General features: G+C 40.4%; 3 protein-coding genes across 3 annotated transcripts; 2 read left to right on the top strand and 1 right to left on the bottom strand.

The window, feature by feature from the left end:
• The first annotated feature begins 320 nt into the window (after window positions 1-320).
• riox1 (ribosomal oxygenase 1) lies at window positions 321-6,075 on the top strand. Its single transcript, XM_034220335.1, has 15 exons — window positions 321-508; window positions 695-844; window positions 985-1,133; window positions 1,305-1,404; window positions 2,016-2,129; window positions 3,012-3,118; window positions 3,203-3,310; window positions 3,538-3,572; window positions 3,938-4,116; window positions 4,651-4,755; window positions 4,855-4,996; window positions 5,134-5,254; window positions 5,410-5,509; window positions 5,587-5,673; window positions 5,847-6,075. The coding sequence occupies exons 1-15, from the start codon at window positions 422-424 to the stop codon at window positions 5,904-5,906; spliced, it is 1,644 nt and encodes a 547-aa protein (XP_034076226.1). The 5' UTR covers window positions 321-421; the 3' UTR covers window positions 5,907-6,075.
• A 46-nt stretch (window positions 6,076-6,121) lies between these two features.
• LOC117548846 (NADH dehydrogenase [ubiquinone] 1 beta subcomplex subunit 1-like) lies at window positions 6,122-7,672 on the bottom strand. The gene is made up of 3 exons (XM_034220347.1): window positions 7,517-7,672; window positions 6,502-6,646; window positions 6,122-6,304 (listed from the first exon to the last, which is right to left on the bottom strand). The coding sequence occupies exons 2-3, from the start codon at window positions 6,639-6,641 to the stop codon at window positions 6,268-6,270; spliced, it is 177 nt and encodes a 58-aa protein (XP_034076238.1). The 5' UTR covers window positions 6,642-6,646; window positions 7,517-7,672; the 3' UTR covers window positions 6,122-6,267.
• A 109-nt stretch (window positions 7,673-7,781) lies between these two features.
• cpsf2 (cleavage and polyadenylation specific factor 2) lies at window positions 7,782-21,240 on the top strand. Its single transcript, XM_034220323.1, has 15 exons — window positions 7,782-7,946; window positions 8,336-8,502; window positions 8,586-8,745; window positions 8,845-8,950; window positions 9,045-9,174; window positions 9,266-9,381; window positions 9,854-10,041; window positions 11,080-11,370; window positions 11,505-11,605; window positions 12,462-12,665; window positions 12,747-12,899; window positions 13,892-14,114; window positions 15,619-15,933; window positions 16,915-17,049; window positions 20,456-21,240. Exons 2-15 carry the CDS (start codon window positions 8,354-8,356, stop codon window positions 20,546-20,548), a joined length of 2,364 nt encoding a protein of 787 aa, XP_034076214.1. The 5' UTR covers window positions 7,782-7,946; window positions 8,336-8,353; the 3' UTR covers window positions 20,549-21,240.
• Window positions 21,241-21,618: the final 378 nt, after the last annotated feature.

Raw genomic sequence — 21,618 nt, 5'->3', positions numbered from 1 at the left:
GCTGTGTGCTCTGCATGTGTGACCATTTAAAAGAGGGTTTCATCCCTCCCCAATTATATTCTACATGTAAAATAACATCAACAAAAATCTGATAAAAACATAAAATAAATTCCAGTTTGCCAATACAATTCTTTAACAAAATATATACATTTCATATGTTTCACTTAAATCCTGCATGCCCCATTGTTCTTGTGTTTTTTTTTTACGTTTTGTATTTTCGATTGTTATGTATTTGTTTCACTTGTTGGGAAAATTCCATAAATAAAATGCTTTTATTTCATAAAGCCCTCTATGCTCTTCATGTCCTGAGGGGCTGTACGTGTAGTTCCCCTCTAGGTGGCAGCAGAGAGTCCGTTGGAGCACAAATCGCCACAGAAGAAGACTCTCCATAGTCGCACGGTGATGACACTTCATCAGGAAAATGGAGAAAAAACACATGTCAGCTTTTGAATTGTACAAAACGTTGTCACCAGATTTGCCTCCTACTGCCACGAAGTCGCCCCTGCAGGTAGATATTATTAAACAAATGATATTGAGAATATTTCTGCATGTTGCTATAAACTGTGATATACTCAGCGGCTGGAGGAGGGGCAGTGTGAAACTAGCACATCCTCCTGATAGCTAGTTAGCTGTTCAACCAGGTTATCTGCTAACTATCTCACCTGTGTGTATGCTATGTTATATTACGTTTTAGGTGTCAAATAAGAAGAAAAGGAAAAAGGAGAATGGGGCCAGTAAGGTCAGCCCAATTAAAGCTCAAATAAAGCCTGAAAGGAAGCCTGAAAGGAAGAAAATGCGAAAGAAGTCTGCACAAAGAGAGGAGAGCCTTAACGAAATTACAGAAGTAAGTTCTGCAAAGTACAAAGATGGATGCTATTATGTGCATCTATAAAAATATGTTTTACTAACAATAGTAGTATATATTTGTATTTTGTTGACCATACTGTTCAGTTATGTTCCATTGTGTTTATGCTTGTATTGCAGGATGAGGAGTGTGTAAATGGACATGGTGAGGCTGGAGAGGCTCTGGATGCTCTGCTGGCCGATCTGACAAAAGTGAACAACAGCAAGGAGAGAGCGAGCAAGCTGTTCCAGTGGCTCATCAACCCCATTCCTGTCAAGTCCTTCTTCAGGTACACATGAGCGTTTTCACAGTGTTTATTAACTAGTGTGAAAAACAAGTTACATTTTCTGGGCCGCAGTAAAGCAACATTGTGGTTAAACAAAGCATTGCATTTGGTTAATCATTCAAGTGTCATATTTCTTGGACCATTCACCGGCTAATCTTTTTCCTGTCTCTAAAGAGAAACATGGGAGAAGAAGCCCATTCTTGTTCAACGAAAGAATCCAGATTACTACAAGGGACTATTCTCCACAGCCGAGTTTGATCGCATATTAAGACAGGTAAGGGTTTCAAACGTCACCTCGTCCATCCTTTCTTTATCCTTAATTCCCCTATCTGTTGGTACATTTGTCGCTTATGCTATCATCAAGAAACATATTTTACACACTACATCATTCTACAGAGTTATTATCAATGTATTATTCTGGGTATTAAGGAATAATAATTAAATAATAAAAAGTACTTCCCTTTATTTAATGTGAGAACATTTCCTTTTTTTGAAATCACAAAAATAGTGTTTATTGGGAGACTGCATAACATAGGTTATTTAGTTAAATCTTTGTTTAATGGTTAACATTTATTTAGCATATTGGATCTTTTGAATCTGTAACTGCAGGGACTTATAATAATCGAAGGAAGTTTGATGAGGTTTGTTTTTAATTTTTTAAAATGTATATAGAGAGAGAAACTTAATGAGAAGTAAATATTCATTAATTTGTGTCTTTATTAGTTGTTCTTTTTTTTATTTCTAGTGACCAAATACCCTGATATGTTATTTTGCCTGTTTGCATATTGCTATTTCTATCGTTGATATCATTAAAAGAAGAGCAACAACCAAGTGTGAAAATCAATCTGTGACACTAGACTACATGTCTGCATTTTTCAATCAAAGGATGAAGTTCAGTATGGAGTGAACCTCGATGTCACGAGCTACACGAATGGCAAGAGGGAGACGCACAATCCTCCGGGGAGAGCTCTGCCCTTCACTGTGTGGGACTTCTATGAGGTAAGGCCACATTTTTATAAAGTGATTATTAGCAATGCTACATTCCTGTGATGTAAGGCTGCACGATTTGGGGAAATAATGTAATTGCGATTTTTCTCACAGATTCGATTCGATTTGCGATATTTGTTTTTAAGCGACCCAACGGAGGTTTATTGTAAAATGTGGCCATATCTCCGGCTAGGAAGGTCGCATCAACGTGCTCCCGTCTCTAGCACCCCCGCAGCCCGAGCTACGAGTGAAAGAACTAAACTTACATGAAACTTCCGTTGGGTTGCTTTAAAGTCGAGCTTCAGTTTAAGATTCACCCTGTAATAGAAACATGTGATGGAGCATTACTAACCTGACTCAGAAACCATCTAGGAAAGCTCCATTGGAAGCCATTTGGAAAGGGCAGGCACTTTCAAAAATACTTGGCAGGTGATTGGATCAATCTGTCTATCACCTTCTATCATGGGCCACTTCTGATTGGTTAACAATGGCAGGTACATGTGGAGCACAGCACTTCTGATTGGTGTGGATGACTGACACACAAGAAGAACAAAAGAAAAAAACAGTTAAAAAAAATCGCAGGCTTTGCGATTTGATAATTACATCATTTCAAATCACGATTTCAAATCGATTAATCGTTCAGCCCTACTGTGATTGAGCTTTTTTAAACTCCTTATAATTGGATCCTTTGACAGCATGTTATCTGCCCCAGTTTTCTCTCTATGGGGATCATTACAGTCTCCTCTCTCTTTGAAATATTCCAGAACCACTTTCATTAAAAAGCAGTTAGAAGCATGTTTTTGTATTCAGCAATATATTCATTTTTTATTGTTCTGTGCTGCCAGCAAGAAGTCATTTTGTGCTTATAAAGTGAAATGTACCTCCATCTCCCAGAGTGGCTGCTCCCTCCGCTTGCTGAATCCTCAGGCTTTCTCTTCCACCGTGTGGAACGTGCTCTCCACCCTCCAAGAGCAGTTTGGCAGCATGGCAGGAGCCAACGTGTGAGTATTTGGCAAAGTTATTATTCTGGAAGCATTTAGGACTCAGACTTCAGAATCTATAATGTATTTGTTCCCTTTGACCAGTTACCTGACGCCACCTGGAACACAAGGCTTCGCTCCACATTACGACGACATTGAGGCGTTTGTGGTTCAGCTGGAGGGGAAGAAGCATTGGAGAGTGTACAGCCCCAGGTGAGATACAGCAAGGAACCTTTGAAAGAACGGCAGCAAGTTCATTTCACACTTTATTTGGCTACATTAACAATGCAGAAACTGGTAGATAATTGTAACGGTTTGAGATTGAACATCTAGTTTTATGCACTACATTTCCCATAATACAATCATGACACACTTAACCAGATTGAGTAATTGAGGGATGATGACCTCAATGTACGTTTCTTTCTGGGTTGTTTTTGTAGGTCAGAAGATGAAGTCTTACCCGTGCTCTCAAGTAGTAAGTAGAACAATGTTTTCATAGACATTCAGTTAACTTTTTGTTCCAAGGATTAATTGAATTGTTTTTTAACTGTTGTCTTTTACTTACACTTGAGGTCGTATTATCATACAACCTTATTTCCTAAATGTTGTATTGCTTTTAAACTGTTTTAATAGTTATTTATCATTGTCTGTCTGCCATATTTATTGTTGTCTTGTAAAGTCCTTTGTAGCTTTGCTTATGGCTATATCAATCCATGTTATTATTATCTATAGAGAAAGGCATTTGGCTCAATTTGGTCGGAAACAATATTTGGAGATTTACTGTTGCACAAATCTTAAAATGATATTCTCCGATGTTAATCCTTTGGGTTTCCTCTTTAGCAAACTTCAATCAGACAAACATCGGGAAGCCCATCCTGGAAGTGGTGCTAGAGGCTGGGGACCTTCTTTACTTTCCCCGGGGATTCATCCACCAGGGCGACTGCCTGCCAGATGCTCACTCGCTCCACATCACCGTCTCCTCTTTCCAGAAGAACAGCTGGGGGGATCTGCTGCACAAGGTGACTTTCTGGTCAATGCCCTAATCACAAACCTACATAGTGAACAGAAGGCAGCATCAGTGCCAGGCTACATTGGCACGTTTATTTATAATGCAGTACAGGATTAGCATTTAAATATGTATTTCTTTATATAATGTATACAGTAATTATGAATAGCATTTCCCTTGATACTTGGAGGTGGAAATGGAATTGAACCTACAGCTACTTTTGAGAGAGCTTTCACATTTGCTGATCTAGACACATTTATATTTTCTTAGAAGAAATATTTGAGCAATGAATAATTTGTGTGCAGCTCGATCAACATATTTGTTTCGGAATGCAGAAGAAGTGGAGCTGTTTTAGCACACGTGGTGTAACAAACCATGACAATAAAATACGAGAAAGATAGTTCGAATCATTTCTGGTGTACAATGTTTCTGAGTTGATTCTGGATACAAGTGTTGCAGTAGGTTAACAGTGCATTTAACCACTTTAATTTAAAAAAACAATATGTATTTACCAAAGGTCTTAACACTTTAAACTGCCTTCTTTCAGGTTGTCCCTGCAGCACTGGAAATAGCGATGGAGGAGGATGTGGAGTTCAGACAGGGCTTACCTCTGGATTACCTGACATACATGGGAGTACAGAACTCTGACAAAGTAATTCATCAGTCATTGTCTTATTTATTTATCACAGTCCCCATCCTTGTCTTTTTACCGATTACCCCTCAATGACGCTCCTCCTCCTCGTGTGTTTAGGATGACCCCCGCAGGACAAAGTTCTTCTCACGAGTTGAGCACCTGATGAAGAAGCTAACGACTTACGCCCCGGTCGATGCTGCCGTGGATCAGAAAGCCAGAGTCTTCCTGCATGACTGCCTTCCGCCCATGCTCACACCAGGTAAATGTGGCCATAAACTCACTTTCACTTAATTGCGAAGAACATTGCATTATTGCATTTAAGTGTTATTGATTTTTAAACTATACAGAACAGCTTGAGATTAACACTTCTATTTTAACCCTTTCACACCATCTCAGAGGAATTGGCCACCAGTGTACTGGGAGCATCTGCGAGGTGGGAGCATGGGCAGGTTATGGATGTAGGTGCAAAAATCACTGCCAAGACACGAGTCAGAGTTCTCCGTGGTGGATGTGCCAGGTAATGGAACATTTTGACGAGTATAACGGCACGTTCACACACACTATTCAGGCCTGCCTTTGACTGTATGTTGTCAGAAACCCCTGATTCAGTAATCCATTAGAGCAGGAATGTAAAATAAGACAATCTTAAAATGTAACTTTCTGTCTTCACAGATTATGCAGTGACGGAGAAGCTGTCCATCTTTACTACACAACAGAAAACTCCAGAGTTTACCACAAAGAGCAGCTCAAGAGTTTTGAAATAAAAGTAGAGGTAAGTTAATAAATGTTTTGCATGTTGTGTCCTTGTGCCGGGGCCACTGCCTCATTTTCTGCTTGCCTTTCTTTCAGCACACCGACGCCATTGAGTTTCTGATCCATTCATATCCCAAATTTGTGACAGTAGGGAGTTTCCCGTGTGATTCTGCTGAAGACAGGGTATGTTGTTTAAGTGCATATTATTTGCTGATTTTGGGCCTGTTATCAATTTTCTTTTGTAAATGTGCATGTTCTTATTTAAACATCCTGATTTACAGCAATATTCTAAATAATAATAATCTTTTGTGAAATAAGCAGTTTTTGTGATTCTTTGTTTTTCATTTCCCCCCCAGATCACTTTGGCCGAGCTGCTTTTTGAGAGGGGGATTATCCACACTGCAGATGCTCTGTAGTGGCCACGGATTCTTCAGTCATGCATGAAAAGATTGTCTATGTCCAAAATATTGCAAAAACAGTTCTTGTTCCATGTAGTCTTCATTGGTTCTACTGGAACGTTCAAGCTAAGCAAACCATTTATTAATTTACTCTGTTCAGCATCAAATAAACCAGTTAAGAAAAAAAGAATCTCATGTGTCATCTAACCAAAGCAACAACCAGTACAAAATGATTTTCATGACAAACGGCAGGTTTATTATCGGTTGACACAACTCCTATTAAAGATTATTGGGGGATTCAACTCAAAAACAGATGACATCTTAAATATGCGGATTTGAGGGACGGTCACATGACAGGACACATTGCAGGGAGGGTGGTCTACTTCCAGGTCACCTCCTCACCAGGCTTCAGCTCCCTAAAGACACCAGAAGTAAAACAAGTCGTGTAAACTTCATATAAACATACATGCTTTCCTTCATCACTAAGCATTCCTCCATCTTCCTCTTTACACATAGCATTACGTTTAAACTGGGGGGAAATGCATATTATATAGAAAAAGCATCAACATAAAAGAAAGTGCTCTGATAAATGTGGAGGAAATGTTTTTCTTACCTGGCGAACAAAAGGCTTTTGTTCCTGAACGCTGTCAGCTTCGCGTCCTGCTGTCTGTCAAGGTACCATCCGATAACAAAGCCCATAGGCACCAGGAGGTTTGCCCAATGCTCACGGGCTAGGGATATAAAGTTGACCATGGTTTCTTCATAAATAAGCAAAAGACAGACAGATTGTAACGTTAATTATGTGGGACTGATGAAAGACTGATTTAAAACCGGCTTGCTAACATTCACAGTGATAGAGTGGCTTGTCCTTTCAAAAAATAAGTTCACCAAAATACTTAATACTGACAGAATCATAGAAAACGTAAAATCGTGTAATTGCCTTAGCTTCTCTGTGGTGCAGATATGGGCAAAACAGGTGCAACAATCCGCCCTACACAGAAGACTGGCACAGGACTACACTGTCTTTGAAGAAATTGCATCTTTATCTGAGGGCCTTCACAAAACTAGTCTGATTCTGTGTCACAAATAGAGCAGCATGAACATAAGGGGGAATTTATAAGCTTACACAAAGCCAACTACAGATATCAAGCCTCGACAGATGACAACTCTTCAAAACGTTGTTTTCTAGACTTAAGGTGATCTTACTTGTGCTGACAGAAACACAACAAAAGGGGAATCGTTTTTTATAATGACATTGTTGCTAATGTGTGTCTGAGCTAATTGGTTTGTAGGTGAGGGTGATCTCTAAATTCAATAAATGACATCTCTAGTTAACTTATATGAAACAACAGGTAGAGTAAATAATCTCAAACCACATATGATGTACTTCTTAATTTAATATATGCATTATAGCAACCCACACAATAGTTTAACTGCACACTAAAACAACTCACTGCACCACAGCCGCCAGCTAACTAATCAGCTAGCTAGCTATCATTAGAAATGTGTGTCAGGTTTTCGTTGAGAATGTTATTTAAGTTAAAGTATTTTGTGTTTACAACAGTTAACATATCAGATTATAATAAAACCAAAAAAAAGACACGATATAGGAATATGCAGGATATTACCTTGTGTTGACGCTCGTCGTGGCCTTCAGCTCTTCTCTCACCAGGCAGAGGACATTGGATTCTTCCAACTGTGCAAAGGCGACAGTGCTACATGAGCAACATAAATAAAATGTATTCCAGTGATCACCCTGGCTGTGGATTGTAATATCAATTGTCACTTATGAATTAGAAACTTTAAAGCAAATCTATTGAATTGTCTTGATAACATGATCAAAAGGTTTATTTTCTTATACTTTCATTTTGTTCTAACACCGCCCTACTTGGTACGGTCCTTTGCCCTTTCACACATGATGCAGCGGCAAACATGTCTGTTAATCAAGTGTGTACTGAAAACGCTAGCCAAAATGTCTTAATGTTACAATTATAGAACATTTTCTTATTTTTTTTTCAATTTGAACGGGAGAAATTTCGCATTTCCTCGTATTAAGTGGTACGTTGCACCTTTCTCCGTCGAGCCAAGCCACTTACATCCACAAGTTTAGTGTAGCTAGCATGCTAAAAAGACATACATCGCAGGGTACTTTGTTATCGGTGTTGCTAACTAGCTGTAGCTGGCAATCTAAATTGTGTTTACTTTTAAATTGACTCACTGCTTGATGAGCCAGCCGCATATTTGATAGACCTTACTTATGCAGCATAACACTATTGCATCGTATAGGTTCATTTATACTTGTTACGGTTTTTTTTCCCAAAGATTTAAATGAATGAGTTCTCAGTCGTAAACAAAGTAATAGAGCCATAGTAGTTGAGATTTAACTGCATTGTTTATTTGGGTGGTTGTTTTGTGTTAATCATTGATCATCTATATTGTACTTCCAGAGAGACAACTAAAGAAATATGACGTCCATTATTAAGCTGACAGCAGTGTCAGGGGTGCAGGAGGAGTCTGCCCTGTGTTACCTGCTGCAGGTGGATGAGTTCCGCTTCCTCCTGGACTGTGGCTGGGATGAGACTTTCTCAATGGACATTATCGATGCTATGAAACGGTGTGGTGTCCCTCTTCTTATTAGATCAGTTGCCTCCTTGTTCTGCTAATTTGACGTTTATGTGATGTCCATTTTCCCTTCAGATATGTTCATCAAGTTGATGCCGTGCTCCTCTCCCACCCTGACCCCCTACACCTGGGAGCCCTGCCATACGCTGTGGGGAAACTAGGTCTAAACTGCACTATATATGCCACAATCCCCGTCTACAAGATGGGTCAGATGTTCATGTATGATCAGTTTCAGGTAAGAAAGGGATGTAGGAAATGTCATGCATGTTAAGTAATGTATTAAGAGAGCTTGTTTGCATGACTAACATTTATGTTTATTCATATCTCCACTTAGTCTCGAAACAACAGTGAAGATTTCACACTGTTCACCCTGGATGATGTGGACTGTGCTTTTGATAAAATCCAGCAGCTGAAATACTCTCAGATTGTCAATCTGAAAGGTGAGTTAGTTGCAGACCTTTACAAGTCAGGATCCACCCCTCTTTATGTCTCAAAGATAACCATATTTTGTATATCTTTATTTTTACCCAATAGGAAAAGGGCATGGTCTTTCCATCACTCCTCTTCCAGCTGGTCACATGATCGGAGGCACTATTTGGAAAATAGTGAAGGATGGAGAGGAGGAGATTATTTATGCTGTTGACTTCAACCACAAGAGAGAAATGTGAGCACACACCAAACAATGAGAAATGGAAAATTCGTTTCTAGATTTGCTATTAGTTCTTAACCTTTATAACTCTGTTTCTTTATTCTAGTCACCTGAACGGCTGCGTGTTGGACAGCATAAGTCGTCCTTCTTTGCTTATCACAGACTCCTTCAATGCTAAATATGTACAGCCGCGTCGCAAACAGAGAGATGAGCTGCTTCTTAGTAAGTGATCTTTACGTGCCTCTATAGTAGAAATGTATAATTGAACCCTTCGCCCTACAAACATATCTAAAAAAAGGAGTATAGACTAAATAATACACCAATTTACCAAATTATAACCTGTAGTTAAATTATTAATCTCATTTGAAAATAACTACAGTCAATAGTTTTTTTAGAAAACTATTTGTATATTGTGTTAATAAGTCTGTGTCCTACAATAATTACAATCCCCCCACTGAGAGTGTGTGACACTAAATGAGAAACAATAGGCAGTCTCAATAATTACTTGCACTCATTCACGCTGAAACAGTCAAATGAAGACTGTAGGAACAGATTCTTTTGAACAAGGATTACACTTTTGTTTTACCCTGTGTTCCTTTTGTGTTTTTATCATCTCCTCCTCCAGTTCTGTAAAATAACTTTTTGAAAAAATGAGTTTATCTTCAAAAATAACCTCCATTTTTTGTACACACAGCCAATGTAATGGAGACTCTTCGTGGTGACGGTAATGTCCTGATCGCCGTGGATACAGCGGGCCGTGTGTTGGAGCTGGCTCAGCTGCTGGACCAGATTTGGAGAACAAAGGATGCCGGGCTGGGAGCCTACCCTCTCGCTCTGCTCAACAACGTCAGCTATAATGTGGTGGAGTTCTCCAAGTCCCAGGTACCACTGGTTTTCACACTTGATACCGTTTCATCCCACAGGCCATAAGACTGTTAAACACCTGAACTTTTGAAAGAACATCCATAACATTCATCTGTTTGCAACTTATATATATCAATATTCCAATTACCTGTATATAGACTATTCTGCACTATTTCTATTATATTCTATTTTATTTTATTATCTGTTTTATTGTGTTGCACTGTTGGAGGAGCCTGTAACCTAATGCTGCGTTCACGCCGGACGCGATGCGATTTTTGGGGGCGGCGCGATTACATTAAAGTCAATGCAGAGACGCAGACAGACGCAAATTCGCTCCGACGGCGCGCATGAAGCGGTGGACGCGGCGCGAATCACGCGATTGAACTGTGAAATGCGTCAAATGCGAGAGTTACATTTTTTTAACTCGAGCGTCAAATTCACGTGACGCGTTCTCGCGAAAGCCAATCAGCGTTAGGATTCCCTCTGACGTTGTAAAGATGGAAGAGATGCTCGTTGTGGCTGTGAGTGGGTTCCCGGAGATTTACGATACAATGTCGTAGCCTATATCTACCGGGACCGCAACAAAAAGGAGCTGGCTTGGAGGAGAATAAGAACCCAGACACGGCATTTGTTGCTACGTTTGTAGGACTTCCACAGAAGGTACAAAGCAGCAATAGTTGTTATATCCTCCATAGTCAAGGACAGAAATAACCAAAACGATCTTGCATGGAAGTGTCAACAACCTCAACTGTCCGTCAACGGCGCGGCGCGTCAACGGTATGTCTGTTTTGAATGACGCGATAAAACAAACTGCAAGCCGCGGTGAAACTTGAGCGATTGGAGCGATGCGAATATTCACATCGCGTCCGGTGTGAACGCAGCATTACTTTCATTGTCCTAACTACACTGTTGCTATGTACAAATGACAATTAAAGCCTTGAATCTTGAGATGATATCATACTCTTCTTCTCCTGCCTTGTTAATTAACCATGAACATTCTTAAGATTCAGAATCACTTTATAAGTACATCATAACATTAATGTTTTCTTCCTGTAGGTGGAGTGGATGAGTGACAAACTCATGAGGTGTTTTGAAGACAAGAGAAACAACCCCTTCCAGTTCCGTCACCTGACGCTGTGCCACAGTCTGGCAGACCTGGCCCGGGTGCCCAGCCCTAAGGTGGTGCTTTGCAGCCAGCCTGACCTCGAGGCCGGCTTCTCCAGAGAACTCTTCATCCAGTGGTGCCAAGACGCCAAAAACTCTGTCATCCTGACCTACCGCACCACACCTGGAACCCTGGCCCGCTACCTCATCGACAACCCCGGGGAGAAGATGCTGGATCTGGAGGTGAGAGCGGCAGTCACGATGATAACTCACTGTGTTTATCTCTGATTGCAGCCCCATGGGGAAGAGCCTGTCTGTCACATTCAGACTCATAACTGTGTCATTTACTCCATGCTTCATTCTTCTCATCATCACAGGTGAGGAAAAGAGTGAAGCTCGAAGGCAAGGAACTGGAGGAATTCCTCGAAAAGGACAAAGTAAAGAAAGAAGCAGCTAAAAAACTTGAACAAGCTAAAGAGTAAGTCGAAACAGAAATGTCTCTGATTTGCGAAGTTGTATGCCTGTAAAAAAACGTTTGATTCATACTATTTTATCCTCTTTTAACAGCTTAAAAGGAAAATATGTAAAAAGCCAATAGATATGCAAATAGTGCTCTGGGTTGAACATTTAAAACAGGCTATTTAAATGGTAATCTTAAAATGGAAGATGACACTTGGCAACATGTATACTCCAGGGTTCTTACGGTCATTAAAAACCTGGAAAAGTCATGGAAATTCAAAATGCTAATTCCAGGCCCTGGAAAAGTTATGGAAAACAATATTTTTCCCAAAGTTTTGGAAAAGTCATGGAAATGTAACTAAAGTTGCATCAAATATAATTGATATTTTAGCTAATCGCCGAAATAGTAATACTATAATGATAATACATACTGTATCGTATAGTAAAGAAACGTAAAATGGCTTTTAACTGACGAGGTATTTTGCTGGTGAGAGATTTTAGTTGCTTTAGCCTGTAGAAGCTAGCAAGCCTACTATTTGATTTGTTTTAGATAGGCACAACATGTTTCAGATGCAGACCTTATTTTCCTGTTCCATGTTAAAAGAAACCATTTTCAGTGGTACCGCTGAGAAAGAGTCATTTTTTTTGGTCATGGAAAATTAGGTAAAGGTCATGGAGAAGTCATTGAAAATCATTGGTGAAAAAGTGTATGAACCCTGATACTCGGCAACTGTAGAAAAATGTGTTTAAAATTGACGGCAGAAACAAGGAGAACACACACACACTTTTAGGGAAGTTGCTGTTTGATCCCATCCGTATTATCGGAAAACTATGCATATGTACACAGTTAATGTTTATTCTAATGCACTTTGCAGGGTGGATGTAGACTCGAGTGAAGAGAGTGATATGGACGATGATCTGGATCAGCCAGTTGTGTTGAAAACGAAACATCACGACCTGATGATGAAGAGCGAGGGCAGCCGCAAGGGCAGCTTCTTCAAACAAGCCAAAAAGTCTTATCCGATGTTCCCCACACACGAGGAGAGAATCAAATGGGACGAGTATGGGGAGATTATCAGGTACTGCAACAGTGAAGATGGACTAAGAATGTAAAGACTATTTGATGCTTTTGTTAATAAGCCAGAGTTGTTTTTTCACAGGCTAGAAGATTTTCTGGTTCCTGAGCTGCAAACCACAGAGGAGGAGAAAAACAAACTGGATTCGGGGATGACCAACGGAGACGAGCCCATGGACCAAGATCTCTCTATTGTTCCCACCAAATGTGTCTCCAGCATAGAAAATCTCGAAATTAGGTCAGTGATTCCTTAAAGGGGCCCGAACATGCACCTTTTCCGGTTCAAATGTCTATGTTGTGCCTCTCGTACTGCCTGTGCTGCAGCACCTCTTTTCACCCTCTGTCTGAAACCATGGCCAAACAATTTGTTGGGGTGCTAGCCAATAGTAGCACGAGTGTTACGTAGTGAGTCACTATATTACGAAAGTCAACAAAGGAGTCCAATTCAGGCGTTTCAGGCAAGGGGAGTGTGATGGAGAGACACTTGGGGATTGTAGCCTTTGCAGACAATTTAAATGCAGAAAATGGAAGACCCCAAAAAGTATAACATGGTCCCTTTTTAAATCTGTGAAAAGAACTCTACAGCCTTAAAGGTAGGGTAGGTAAGAATGGAGAAACCAGCTCGAGTGCGCTATCATTTGAAAGTACGCAGACAAAAAAAATCTGCCCCTTCCTTCAGACTTCCTTACAGAGCCCCTCCTCCAACACACACGAACGCGCACATGACCAATGAGGGCACGAGATAAGTTTGTGCACAGATGGAAGGCTGACAGGCAGGTAGGCCATCCAGTTATTTTAGCCGGGCCGGCTCAAATGATTGGTCGTGCTTTTTACAGCGCCACGGCTTCCACAGATGACATTTTTTAATGTATTTATTGTCAAAGCATTTCATGTATTCATTGTATCGGGATGTTAAGAGCATTCCATGGAATATATCAAAGTGTTTCTGAAGTGAATTACCTACCCCACCTTAAAGTTCTAAATATGTCTCACCTCCCTTTTGAACTGCCACTAGTGCTGATCATCTGCCAACAGTTCAGTGCTGTGGGGTGCTGGACGCCCTCCAGGTGTGAATATTTGAATTTAAGGCTAATTATTGTTTGAAAAAAGCTTATGTCTACTCAGCAAACGTCTCCTGGATAAATGCTCTCAGGAAGTCTTGTCTGTGCTCATGTTGGACTATGTTTGACAATTATGAAAGAGCTTTATCCTGTCTTCAATCTTCCGCAGAGCGAGGATATCGTACATAGACTACGAAGGTCGCTCTGATGGCGACTCCATCAAGAAGATTATTAATCAGATGAAGCCCAGACAGCTGGTGATCGTTCGCGGGTCGCCGGAGGCCAGCCTCGACCTGGCAGAGTCCTGCAAAGCTTTCAGCAAGGACATCAAAGTGTACACGCCCAAACTGCAGGAGACCATCGACGCCACGAGCGAAACACACATCTACCAGGTCAGCCTCTAAATGCTTTGGAGACTGAATTATTGTAGGGACATGTTGTCCTTTAAATGTGTTTAAAAGATTCATAAAGCTTCTGTAGGGCTGAATGTTCTAAATGTAATAACGAAAGGAAATATTAGTTTATGAAACAAAAATCCTCTAACTATATAAGAAAGAATAAGTACTTTTTAAAAAATCAGGGAGTTTCTCATTTACCTTTTTCATCCCTCTGCATCCATACAACCCAGGAGTCCCTCATATAATAATAAACTAAGGGCGCCCCCTCATGGTCAAAATAGAACACTATCACATTACATAAGAAATATATATCACATGCATCACAAAGCTGTACACATTACAAACAGCACAGCTAACATTAATTAGACGGCATGATCAAACATCAACGTTAACACCCTATTCTGCTTTGAAAAAGTAAATCCTGATAAATCTGATAATGTTAGTTGCAATTTACAACCCCATGGCAATAGAGGTTAGAGCAGCGGTTGTGTGAGGCGTGCCTCCCCGGGGGGGGCGCCAGAGAGCTTCAGGGGGGGCGCAGCGGGAAAAAGAAATAACGAGAAACAGTGAAATCTAGCTAGTTAACTTCAGCCAACTTTATGCGAGCGGCAACATGGATCGATTTTTAGTGAAGTTACCTAAAGGGAGAGAGGAGACAGCGTCTGGCAGAAAACGGAGGAAGTATGACCAAGATTATTTGAAGCTAGGATTTTCATGGACCGGTCCTGGCAGGGGCGGACTGGCCATCTGTGTGTTCTGGAGAATCACAGAACGGCCGGCTCGGTTCACTGACGGCCGGCACCGCCCTTTATTGTAATTTTAATTATGCTTACTTTGATCAAAAGTACCGATCAAGGCTGCAGCCAGAGGATGATCTGCGTTTATTCCTGTCTACATTGCATCCCCGCATCATCCGCCTGTGCGCATCAAAGACGCAGACTCATTGTTCGCACTAAAGTAGGGGTGAGGGTAATAAGGAGGCAAAGTTGTTGCCGGGAGCATATAAGGATTTATCCACGATGTTGAAAAAGGTTGTTGTTTAATGTTTTAAGGAGGTGACGCTTCTCAGCCAATCAAATGGGTGCAGTCAGTGAGTCAGCACGATAGATTCAAACACACACAGAGATGAGACAAGAAGAGAGAAACAGTCATTTCAAATGGCGTGCTCAAAAAAGAGAAAGCTAGACAGCGAAAACAGAGCATTTAATGACATTTTCTCTTACTGGACTTCTTTGAAATGCAATTGAATACCCCTGCATTATAGCAACAACAATAATTCTAATAATAGCAATGATAATTGGGAGGGGGGGGGCGCGGCGCAGCTGTTCTTATGTTCTCTGAGGGGAGGCTCACCTTCCCACACTTTGAAAACCACTGGCTTAGAGGATAACTGCTCCAAGGTTGATTTTTTTTTAATGAAAGAATAAAAGCATCCTCCCGTGACAGGCTGGTGTCTTCATCTTGTCTCATCTTGTCTCATCTCGTTGTCACGGTACAGGTTCGGTTGAAAGACTCCCTGGTGAGCTCGCTGCAGTTCTGCAAGGCCAAAGACACGGAGCTGGCCTGGATCGATGGCGTGCTGGACATGCGCGTGGTGAAGGTGGACACAGGTGTGATGCTGGAGGAGGGAGTGAAGGAGGAGACGGAGGAGGGCGAGATGCCCATGGAGGTCGCTCCTGAACTGGATACCGACCAAAACGCGACGGCGGTGGCAGCCCAGCGCGCCATGAAGAGTCTGTTCGGAGAGGACGAGAAGGAGGTGTCCGAGGAGAGCGACGTCATCCCCACGCTAGAGCCGCTGCCTTCCAATGAGGTAAGGCGGGAACACGAGCAAATGTGTTGCAATGATCTGTCATTATTTCTGATTATGAATTTAGGGGTTTTGGAAAATGTTAAAGTTTCATTTATTATTATAAGTATTTGGGTTTCCACTGAAGTGTTAACAATTCGAAAAGTTTTAACAAAGACAAGATGCAATATTTAGCAAGATCAGTGGCACCTCGTTTTGATAAGCAGATTTACATGAATACATGTTTGAATGATCCTTTCGGGGTTCTAGGATTTTCAGTATACATTTGACCCCAATTCACTCACAAACAAGCTATTCGTGAGGCTTTGAATAAACACAATTAGTATCTAGTTTTGCATGGTCCCATTAATTCAATATTTATGTATATATTTATATATTTTTTCCAATTAATTTCATGACATGAACTGAAAGATCTTGAACATTTGGATGGAAAAACCACCTACTCAATCTCCCTGATTTAAAAAAAGAAAACCAGAATCTATAAATATGCAAATATAGAGATTTTCATTTAAAAAAAAGCTGACCACAAGCTGTCTCCCACTGAATAGTACACTGTCCATAATTGCTGTCTCAAGTCATCACCCGAAGACGTTAAACTGAGATTTAAGGGTGAGATCAGATAAATGTTCTCACTTTGACGAAAGTCCAAAACGTGATTTAAGCAACAATGACCAAAACGGCTAACTTACTTTATAGTCTTTGAATTAATGTGAATTACTGATGGCTATAAAATAGCACAAGCAGCAGATGACTTCTAGGTGTCCTGCAGCTAGTGGACACAAACCATTATTTATAAGTCCTAAGACGGCATGTTGTCTGGCCAGAGGAAAAAAGACAGTTTTCTCAAGGTGAGTGGTACAGATCACCGTGAGCCTGATTGAGAAGGCGTTGTAACACCATTCCACCAGTGTGTGTCGACAAGGTTGTATAAGCACTTGAGACAGGCCTCAGTGTGATTGGCGCTCTCCTCCGCTCTCCCTGCAGATGCCAGGCCATCAGTCGGTGTTCATCAACGAGCCTCGCCTGTCAGACTTCAAGCAGGTCCTGCTGAGAGAGGGCATCCAGGCCGAGTTCGTGGGAGGAGTGCTGGTCTGCAACAACATGGTGGCCGTCCGCAGGGTGAGTTGTCCTTCCCACCGGCTCAGAGTGTGCTGACCGTCAGGTCACTGCAACACGAGTCCCCGCTAACAACGTACAGCGAGCAGCGCAGAACACATAGGACACAGGCTTGTTTTACGCCTAAAGAACACACACTGAAAATTCAAGATTCAAGGCTTTTATTGTCATACATAGTCTAGTTATGTCGATGAAAATCTTAAGTCCCAGGCTCCTCCAACAGAGCAATACAATAAAACAGATAAAATAGTGCAAGTAAATAGAATAAAATAGAATAGAAGTAGTGCCATAAGAGTCTATGTACAAGTGATACATCATTTGTAAGTTGCAAACAGGTGAATGTTCTGGATGTTCTTAGTTCAGGTTGAGTTTTATTCCAAATGTATTCATATTTATAAGTCCATGTGCAAGGAAGGTGCATAGTTAATATATAGCCACCGTTTTAATGAAATTAGAAGCAGGTAGAATTTAAGGACCTGTACAATACATTTAAAAAAATTAAGTATCCAATTAATTTAAAGAATTTTAACAATTATTTTTGCTAGAAATCCCTTCCCATGTCTTGTCTGTAACCCTCCAGACACTTCTATTGTATGTATATCATTTATTAATGCAACAAATATCTAATTTATCTTGAAATATATGAGGTATTTATTGCCCTAAATATTGTTGACTGAGCCGTCAGAAGTACTCATGCATAGCCAGAAATGGTCCACATTAGACATGCTAATATTGTTGCTAATAATAACCAGAGGAAGCAGCACTAAGTGCAAGTTGTAAACTGTAGTTACAGTAGATTAAGGCTGATCAGTATTTAACAACATAGTCATATAATCAGGGATGCAAACTTGTCACCTTTCGGCGAAATTCGCCGTTTTGAATCCAAAACAGGTCGTGTGTGTGATTCATGTAGATCTGCAATACAAATATTTTTGGGGTATGGAGGGGGTTTGGGACCCGGAGTAATCTGCGGCCGCGATGATGGTCTAGCTTCAGCAGCTACATTACCTACGGGTGCGTTCGTTAATATTAACTGTGGTCCTGAGTCACTGTGGCACAGACTGGACCGCTGGTGAACAGCTGTTGGAACGGGCCGTTCAGGTGTTCAGAGCAGAGCTCCCTGTCGGAGCGGCAGAGCGTGATGTGCTGAAAAGTGTTTCTGTCGCAATATTATCGTTGAGCTGGCTAACTAGCATACATTGTCACTATCTGCTAACGTTAGCTTTAGCCATCGTTCTCTAATAGTTTTTTTCATAGGCTATAAACAGAGGTGGTATAAGTATAGATCTTGTACTTGAGTAAAAGTAGAAGCACTCAGATCTTGTACTAGAGTAAAAGTAGAAGTACTCAGATATTGTACTAGAGTAAAAGTAGAAGTACTCAGATCTTGTACTTGAGTAAAAGTAGAAGTACTCAGATCTTGTACTTGAGTAAAAGTAGAAGCACTCAGATCTTGTACTAGAGTAAAAGTAGAAGCACTCAGATCTTGTACTTGAGTAAAAGTAGAAGTACTCAGATATTGTAGGCTACTAGAGTAAAAGTAGAAGTACTCAGATCTTGTACTTGATTAAAAGTAGAAGCACTCAGATCTTATACTAGAGTAAAAGTAGAAGCACTCAGATCTTGTACTAGAGTAAAAGTAGAAGTACTCAGATATTGTAGGCTACTAGAGTAAAAGTAGAAGTACTCAGATCTTGTACTTGATTAAAAGTAGAAGTACTCAGATCTTGTTCTTGAGTAAAAGTAGAAGTTCTCAGATCTTGTACTAGAGTAAAAGTAGAAGTACTCAGATCTGTACTTGAGTAAAAGTAGAAGTACTCAGGTTTGAGTCAAAGTAGAAGTACCAGAGTGTAGGAACAATCCTGCAATCAAAATGTTCCTCAAATAAAAGTACAAAAGTATTATCATTAAAATATAGTTAAAGTAGCGGCAGTAAAAGTAGAAGTACTCAGATCTTGTACTTGAGTAAGAGTAGAAGTACCAGAGTGTAGGAATACTCTGTTAGAGTCAAAGTCCTGCATTCAAAATGTTCCTCAAGTAAAAGTAGAAAAGTATTGTCATCAAAATATAGTGGAAATAGCGACAGTAAAAGTAGTCGTTGTGCAGATTGGTCCATTTCAGAATAATATATATATGATATGTTTTATAATGATTGATCATGAAAGTGTTCTCAAAGCTGGTAAAGGTGCAGCTAGTTTGAACGACTTTGTATACTGCAGGGTAGCTTGTGGATATACTCCAGGTGGAACTAAAGTCTGATTTAACACTTGATTATATTTCACATCATTCATCCACATCTGTAAAGTAACTAAAGGTATTAAATACATGTAGTGGAGGAAAAGTACACCATGTACCTCTGAACTGTAGTGGAGTAGAAGTACACAGTAGCAAAACATTGAAATACTTAAATAAAGTACAAGTATCTCAAAATTGTACCCACGTATAGTACTTGTTGAGTTTATGAACTTAGTTACTTAACACCAGTGGCTATACAGATAGAAAGACTAAGCCTTGCACAGAGGCATGAAAATACATTTTCAAAATGCTCAACAGTGCTGCCAGAATTATAAACTGACTGCTGCAATTAAAATAAATGCTTTTATATATTTCTATTAGATGTGACTCTTTGGCATTTCTGTTATTACTAACTGCTGCTTTAGTTGTTCTGACTGCTAACATCCTGTTATTCCTCATTTTAAAGCCGATATTCCGTGGTGTTGGGGGGCTCGGATCCTTGTCACCTTCTTCATACCTGATGAGTTTGCATCCCTGTATAATATAACATTACAAATAATCAATTTGGCCCTGGGGTTAACAGTGTCTTAGTTCTGTGTTAGGCTGGTTGTTGATGGTTTATAGGCTAAGGTGTATTTACTTGCGCATTCTACAATAAAATACCAGTGCTTAACACCAAAAAGGAACATTAAACACAAAGGGAAACTAATACAGCCCGCCTAAATAGGATTTCCTTCTTTTCTTTTTTTATACCCAGTGGCATAACAAACATCTCGGCTCAGAAGAAACGCACATAAAAATAATCACAGGCAGAACTTAACAACTAAAGGAAAAGTAGGAGGGAGCCAGGGTACCACCAGCAAAATGCATAATTGACAAGAAATTAAAAATAAACCCAGAACTCGCAACCCAGAAAATGAGATCAAAGCGAGCTGAGTGTGTGCTCGTGTGTGCTCGTGTGTGTGTTTTAAACGGGAAAACTTGAAGTGGAACGCTTCATTACACATTTAAGTCTGTGAACAGTGTGTGGGAATGATTTGGAAGCGTATTTATTTCAGAGGTCAGCATTTTTCTTTTTAGAGGGCAGGGCTTGTATCTGATATGTTAAAATGTGGAACCATGTTGTTCGAAATGTTAATGAATGGACCCGTGTGACCTGTGCATCTTTGTCCAGACGGAGGCCGGGCGCATCGGGCTGGAAGGATGCCTGTGTGACGACTACTATAAGATCCGGGAGCTGCTGTATCAGCAGTACGCCGTGGTATAGCAGCAGCAGCAGCAGGAGGAGGAAGAGGAGGAAAAGGAGGAGGAGGAGGACACGCAGCAGAAGAGCAAACCACGGCAGTACAGAGACAATCCTTTACGAGGACTTTACCCAGAGGAGCAGAGTGTACCACACTCCCTCTGCCTTATGGGCGGCTCCAGCTGTTTCACTGCAAACCCTGTTGTATATTTTCCCTTTTTATAATTTTTCTTTTTTCTAGATAATGTTTCTTCTTTTCTTTTTTGTATTGTTAGTTTACCTCTCTGAATTGAGGCAGATGCTGTCTCTGGACTGACCTCTTTGTAATCAACTCCTCCCTCTGTACAGTCCTGATGCACTGGATGGGAAAAATGGTGTTTCCCCCATCCTGTTGTCATTAAAAACAGATTTGTTTTTCAAATACGCATCACGGTTAAAGGTTTGTCCCAGATTTCCGCATTTGGGGTATTGAACCGGAAAAGCATGACATGTCTCCTTTAACTACTTTTAATACTTTTTGAGTAAAGTCAAGAATCTAAATTTGGCTTCACATTGTGTGCACAATTCTTAAGCTTTGTAAAAAATGACTTTCTCACACATTCACTGCTCCATATACTGTTTAATAGATGTGTTAGTTTGCCTCATACTGAGCATTGACAGGTGTTTTGTCGTCTCAATTTCCCCACTAATCAGTAAAATTGTTATCATGCCATTTACAATACTTTCTTTTTTCCTTTGGTTCAATTGATGTGGATATATTTACACTAGAATTGGACATCAATGTAAATGACAGAGGACTTCAAGGTAAATGACAGAAGAGATAATATATATAAACCTATACCCTATACTAAAATATAATTTCAATTCCCATACAAACACTGAATGTTTTCTAAATGCAGCGCTTGTGTTGTCACGTTGGTGAAGATGTAACTCCATTTGCATCCGTTTTGTCACATTTGTTTTTTTATTTGCATCGGGTTTTTTAAAACGGCAATGAGTTTCTCTTAATGGGAATGTTTGGGGCCGGTTTGCACCCGTACACACATCCAGATAGGACACACTGGACTAACCCCCATGAAATAACCAGAGTAATT

This window comes from Gymnodraco acuticeps, unplaced genomic scaffold (genome assembly GCF_902827175.1).
Source record: "Gymnodraco acuticeps unplaced genomic scaffold, fGymAcu1.1, whole genome shotgun sequence".
In the NCBI taxonomy this organism is placed as follows: Eukaryota; Metazoa; Chordata; class Actinopteri; order Perciformes; family Bathydraconidae; genus Gymnodraco; species Gymnodraco acuticeps.
The sequence above is the reverse complement of the archived record's forward strand: the minus strand, read 5'-3'. Positions and strand labels throughout refer to the sequence as shown.